Source organism: Octopus bimaculoides, chromosome 12 (assembly GCF_001194135.2).
Source record: "Octopus bimaculoides isolate UCB-OBI-ISO-001 chromosome 12, ASM119413v2, whole genome shotgun sequence".
NCBI lineage: Eukaryota > Metazoa > Mollusca > Cephalopoda > Octopoda > Octopodidae > Octopus > Octopus bimaculoides.
In genome coordinates this window covers 61,167,047-61,173,754 of record NC_068992.1, presented here as the reverse complement: position 1 = coordinate 61,173,754, position 6,708 = coordinate 61,167,047, and the positions used below count along the sequence as shown (strand labels likewise).

General features: G+C 33.2%; 1 protein-coding gene across 11 annotated transcripts in view; it reads right to left on the bottom strand.

The window, feature by feature from the left end:
• The window catches only part of LOC128246976 (FERM domain-containing protein 5-like), a 276,439-nt gene that overhangs the window by 133,431 nt on the left and 136,300 nt on the right, over positions 1-6,708 (bottom strand). For 10 of the 11 annotated variants that reach the window (XR_001409851.2, XM_014920484.2, XM_014920485.2 and 7 more), the window contains exon 4: positions 5,951-6,001. The exons of the other annotated variant lie outside the window; for it this stretch is intronic. Coding sequence is in view for 9 of the 10 variants with exons in the window: in XM_014920484.2 (XP_014775970.1) it covers positions 5,951-6,001 (51 nt within the window). In the remaining variant the exon portion in view is untranslated. The remainder of the gene's footprint in view (positions 1-5,950; positions 6,002-6,708) is intronic. 11 annotated transcript variants of the gene reach the window in all.

Here is a 6,708-nt window from a genome sequence, read left to right as displayed (position 1 = left end):
CACACACACACACACACACACACACACACACACACACACACACACGTGATTGTTCAGACTATCAGATGTTATACATCACTGGCAACAATACACTTTACATCAGTTTAGCCTTCAAATGACGCCACTCCGCTGGTTAGGCAGGTAGGCCAACATTACCCCCTGACTGAAGTGGGGGCTGGAACCACATGAAATGAAGTGGTTTGCTCAAGAACACAAAGTGCTGAGCAGTCTGGGAATTGAACTTACAATCTAGCACTCGTGAGTGTAACAGCCTAACCACTAGACCATGCATCAACACACACACACACACACACACACACTCAGCTACTATGGGTAGCCCAACTGCTAATTGTTACTGTTGGTGGTGGTGGCTGTTATTGTTTAGCGGACCAGACCATCTGGTCTTCCTAAAAGTACCTTGGAATACATTATCAAATATGTCTTGCCATATTTTCCAAGATGGTTGAGCATGATTCGGGGAGACATTGCTGTAATTTCTAGCAGTTCAAGCAACCACAAAGGGGCTCCCTCATTGTTGGTGGTGGTAGTGTGATAGTGATCTCTACCCTTCTTACACTAATAGCCAATTATTAGACTTGCCTTGTTAATAACAGAGAAATAGTCAAACAAAACATGACCAAACAAATAATTCTACAGTACAGTTTTAGCTTGTCAGTTGCTTGTTTTTAGCCCCTTATGTAATACACAAATTAGTAGCTGACTGTTGCATGTATGATACTTTATGTAACACAGTACCAGTCACACTCAAACATGGCTGTGTGGTTAAGAAGCTTGCTTTGCAACAATGTGATTTTTGAGTTCAGTCCTACTGCATGGCACTTTCGGCAAGTGTCTTCTAGTGCCGACCATGTGGAAATCTGTGAGTGTGTGCATCTTTGCCCTCACCCCACCACCTGATAACTGGTGTTGGTTACTTTGCAGCTCCATTACTTAGCAGTTAGGCAAAACAGACTGATAAAATAACCACCAGACTTTTAAAAAGATTAAATAATTAAGTACTGTATTTGATTTGTTCAAGTAAACACTTCAATATGGTCAATTATATCAACCCCAGTACTTTTCCGAGAATTATTTCAGAGACCCTGGAAGGATGAAAGGCAAAGTTGTCCTTGGTGGGATTTGAACTCAGAATGTAAAGGGTTGCACCTATAAATGGCAATGTATTTTGTCTGTTGCTTCAACAATTGAGCTATCCACTGCCTGCCTTAACATGAGCTAACAATACGAGTTAAGACTGTTAGAGACTATCCTGGAAATGAAGAATTAAATTGTTAATATATCGTTTATTAAGTCCTTAGTAAAGACATGGACAAAACCACTAACATTCATTTTAGAAAGCTAACATTCATTTTAGAGACACAAAGATAACTGAAATCAATTAACAGTTAACAATTGGATGATAAGCTCCAACACACATTTTCTCCTATGTAGTACACCACTTAGGTATCCTGCATCATTGGTACCCAACACTGTTGTCATTGTTAGCAGTTATAACAGAATAGTTGTTGTTTAGACAAATCTATGATCAAAAGCACTTCAGCTGTAAGTGCCACATCTTTTTAGAGATCAAAGACTACTGTTCATTGTATCCTTCATGTTTTAGCCCTTTAGTATTCAGATTACTACCAAATGTAATGCTTATTTATTCAAACTCTTTTGAATTAATCCTGTATTATCTTGTAGCTTTGAGATTCCAGTGATATTATTTATTTTTAGAATGACATTGCAGATTAGATAGCTATCACTCCACCCTGAAGATGAAAGCCAGATCTACCTAACATTTATATACTTCCACTACTGGTTGCATATCCTTGACTTTTTGTTACCTGCATCTGAGAACATTATCAAGTAATTCTGAGCCTACAGAAACAGCTGTCAGACCTGTAGCACCATAACTCATCCCTTTCATTTTTTTTATCTTTGTACTTTGTGCAAGTTCATTCTGTTAACATAAATATCTATATATTTATAAATAAATATTCATGAAATATTGTTTTCTCTCTCTATTTCATGTATATGTACATATATATTTTGTATATCTAGTCCAAATGGTTTTATTTGTTTACTTGCATCATCACCATCATCTCTCTCATATATATATATATATATATATATATACACACACACAGAGTTTGTGTGTGTGTGTGTGTGTGCATTTGTTGTCCACTGCCATTTGACAACTAGTGTATGTTTGTCTATGTCCCCATAACCCAGTGGTTCAGCAAAAGAGACAAATAGAATAAGTTCTTCATCTTGGAAAAATGTTGATAATAATGATATTAATAAATGTTAAGTTTTGTTCTACATGAGAAAGTAGTTGAAAATAAATAATGATGATGATGATGATGATAGCAAGCACAAATAATTCTTTTGTCATAGAAAAGATTGTGTGTATGTAGCAATTGTGTAGTGATTAGTCTTTCAGAGTTTCACATTTTCACCAAGAACAGAATTCTCAAAATAAAACGTAAGTTTAATTTGTAAACATTTTTTTTTTCTCAGTCATAAAAGACTAAATTAGAACTATTTAATTAATTAAATTATTATTCAATTTTTTATTATGCAGATACAATAGTCATAAAAATATTGGTTTCAAATTTTTGCACAAGGCCAACAATTTTGCAGGAGGGGTTATGCCGATTACATCGACCCCAGTGCTCAACTGGTACTTATTTTATCGATCCTGAAAGGATGAAAGGCAAAGTTGACCTCGGTGGGATTTGAACTCAGAATGTAAAGACAGGTGAAATGCTGCTTAGCATTTTGCCCGGCATGCTAACAATTCTGCTAGCTCACTGCCTTTAACAGTTACAAAAAATATTAATGTAAGAAAAAAGACAGAAGAAAGTTTAAAATTTCAATACAAATAGTGAATATATATTTAAAAGGAATCTGAATAGATATTCATTTTAAAAGAAAAAGGAAAGTATTTCTTATTCAATATATTTCAAAGTTTAGAAAATTTAAAATTTAAGAATAAATGCAGAGAGAAAAAGATGAATGAATGAATGAATAAATAAATGTATTAATTAGTGCCTTAAATATTTCTGGATTCAATAAAGCAAGTGGTGGTATTAGAAGAGAGCAAGAGAAAGAGTGAGAGTGAGTGGGGGGAAAATGAAGAACCACAAAACCGAGAGCTGAAACGAGAGAAAGTTAAGAAAATCTTGCTTGAATATTAGAGAAAAGAGAAATAGTAAGCAAAAATTTTAGTCTCAGTTATTTTCACACCACAATATAAGATAAACAATTAAAACCATCTTAAAGTGAATGTTTAGCTTAAAAAGAAGACAAAAATAAAAAATTTTTAAAAACCGTGGATTATTATTTATTTATTTATTTATTTATTATTATTATTGTTGTTTGTTTATGTTATGCTTAGATTAGAAGCTTATCATAAATTTGCTGAAATCTTGTTGGAATTATCTCCTCAATTGTATTAGCTAAGAACAACTGGAAAGATGAATATGCATATCTAATATGCATATCTAAATGATGGATTCTATGAATGTCATTTTGCATTTGCAAAGATGAATTTTTTTAGCTTGAAGTTCAAAGAAAGCGAGACAACACAAACATGTCGAGATATGGCATGTTTAGAAGACAGTAGGGTGAGGAATAGACAACAGACGGATAAAGGACAGAGGGAGAGGAAGAGTTGGAATGAACACAGGCCAAGATTACATATTAGGTAGATAGAACACAGTCAAAGAAGCAAGAACATGGACAGGGTTTGAGAACTAGAAAATAAACAGGCTCGGAGAGGTGAAAATACAGACAGGTTCTAAAAAGCAAAACAGACAGATCCCACAAAGCAAATTGGATAGGAACCAATTTCAAGAAACAAGGCCCCAAGATGTAGACTGAACAGGAACTGAGAACTAGAACAGGAATTTGTTGATGGAAGGAGAACAATATTTGAACAAGAATATACATAATTTCTTTAAGATGTTATGAAGTGACATTGAAACCCCACAAAATTTATGCTATAAAGATATCATGTCAGTGAGTAAAGAATTGGACAAAATGGTAAAAATTCCTTTTGAGAATACAGTGAGATCCATCTAAAACACTAGTAGAGAACAATAGTTTGATTTTGTTAGTCTATAAGGTGTATTGGGAAATATTATCCAGGTTTATTGAAAGGAATCTCTAAGTCAGTTTTACAAAAAAATCTTTGAAATAAAACTTATGAAGGTTAGAGTAAAAAAATTTCCTATAATTTCAAGTTGTCACAAGAGTTGTATATGAGGTTACTCTAAATAAATCTTGGTTTTTAAAGAGACTATAATGTTGTGAGTCTGACAGTGAAGCAATAAGCAGCTTTTGCTATTGGAGAACTTTTACTGCTCTATGTCACAGAACTTGAAAATAGTCTGAAAGAGGTGGCAACAGAAATTAAAGCAGCAAAAATTTATGTTGTTGCTTCAGTCTTGATTGGGAAAGCCTATAGTCAAAAGCATTTCAAACATGACCATCGTATCTATTTTGTATAGATAGGGGATCAAGGACTACATTATCCAATGTCCTTTTCCTTTTTACCTTAAGACAGAAGGGTGTGATAAAGGGAACTGTCCCTATTTCTATCAGGTCTTTTTTTTTTGTTAGATTGATAACAAAGTAATCAGAAACATTGCACCATCACTGCAGTTTAAAATTAATTTATCATTTCTGCATTTTCCAATTTTTGTTTGTTTTCTAAAAATATTTTTAATCAGGAGAAACAGTAGTGCTCATAACCTTTCAAGAGTCTCTGAGACTAGTGATAGTGAGTGGGTAAGGGATGAAGGTATCCTCAAATCAAAGACTATGCAACAAAATAATCTCCAGTAAAAGCACCAAAGGTGCCAAGTAAATGTGTTAAACTGGGTGACAACTATCCAATTAGGTCCTGGTGAAATTTGAACTCTGAATGCAAAGAGGTGGAACAAACATCCTAATGCATCTCGTCTAATGTTCTTTCATTTCTGTTAATCCATCGATCTCAACTGGTACTGCCAATCCATCAACACCAAAAGAACAAAAGGCAAAGTTGGCTATAGCAGGATTTGAACTTGCAGCACTAAATGTTAGAACAAATGCTGTAAGTCATTTTATCTGATGCTCTAATGACTCTGCCAATTCACTGCAGTTACCTGAAGATCATGGAAGAATTAACATTTCTTTCTCTAGAGATATAAAACTCCAAAGACATTTCTTTACAAACATTGCAAAATATTTATCACTGCTTCTCAGTTTGGTCATATTCATAATTTCTTCTTGGTACGCACTAAGAGTAAAAATATATTCAATAAATGATCACAAACTTTTTGAGAAAAAAAATTATCTGATTCAGTTATTTTCTTTTCTTTTTCTCTTTCTGTTCAATCATGCATCACAAAAGAAACCCTCAGAGTTAACAATATTGCTTAAACATATTCTGAAACATTCTACAGATATCTAGTAGTCTACTACAAGAACTTCTTAAGAAAAACAAATCTAGATTCTACTTTACTGAAGATTTGGTAAAAGTCATGCTTAAATGGAAAGTTAATCAGGCATATGGAAATATATTACTCTAAACTAGAGAGCTTGAATAAATTACATTTCTACATTTTCTAATCAGGAAGACAAGGATTCTAATAGGTTTGCTAAATTTTTCAATCAACAAAGGGTTCTATTTTATCAGTATTTTAATAGTAAAGTTACATGGAAATATCTGGAAATACTTTATGCACACAGATACATAGAGAAAGAATAAACAGATCGATAGAGCTTGCCAAAACACCAATGAGGAGTAGGAGTTTATACAATGCAGAAGACAACACTGTTAGAAAGGCAGGCAAATATGTATAATATAAATACCCATAGCAGGGCAGTACAATAGAGCCAGGAAGAGAGAGGAGCCAAGCTGACATAAGGCTCAAAATTCACAAGTTTTTATACTCACTTGAAGAATCATGGTTGACTTTGTCATTTTTCTTTGCAGAAACTATAAGTTCTAAAATATGAAATAAAAGATTCAGACATGTCTTTCATTGAAGACAATGGTCAATAACCAAAGTGTTTAAAACATTGAGCTAAGAAAATCATAAAAAAAATAAATAAATATAGTTAATATTTTTACAATTCCATCAGTTGTGCAACAGCTATAAATGAAATGTATCAATAATGATTAGCACATATAAATAAACAGAAAATATTTACAGGTTATATTAATGTTAAACAATGTAGCAGAGCAGTTTGATTTTTGAAAAAAATAGTACTGGAATAAAGAGATATATAAATGTATATAAAAGAAAAATAAGGAATACATCAAAGACAAAATATTTTGTAGATGAAGGTGAAGGACACATCAGTGAAGTGCTGCATCATGTCATTTACCTGACATAATTTACTTGCTACATTTCAGTGGATAAAATATTTTCATAACTATCAACACCCACCCACACAGCAAGAAAAAAACACACACAGTGACTGGCATTGGCAAAGATCCCAAAGTGAAATTCATCAGTTTGGTTAAGTTTGTATGCCATAGTGAGAAGAGGCATCTGAAGTTTTGGGGTTGTTCCTTTGTCAGAGAAGAAAGAAATTTTTCATCTTGGAAAAAACTCTCAGCTGAATTATCAGCTTCAATACATCATTCCTTTTCCCCTTAAGGTATACAAACTTATTTAAACTGATGAAATTTACTACACACACACACAC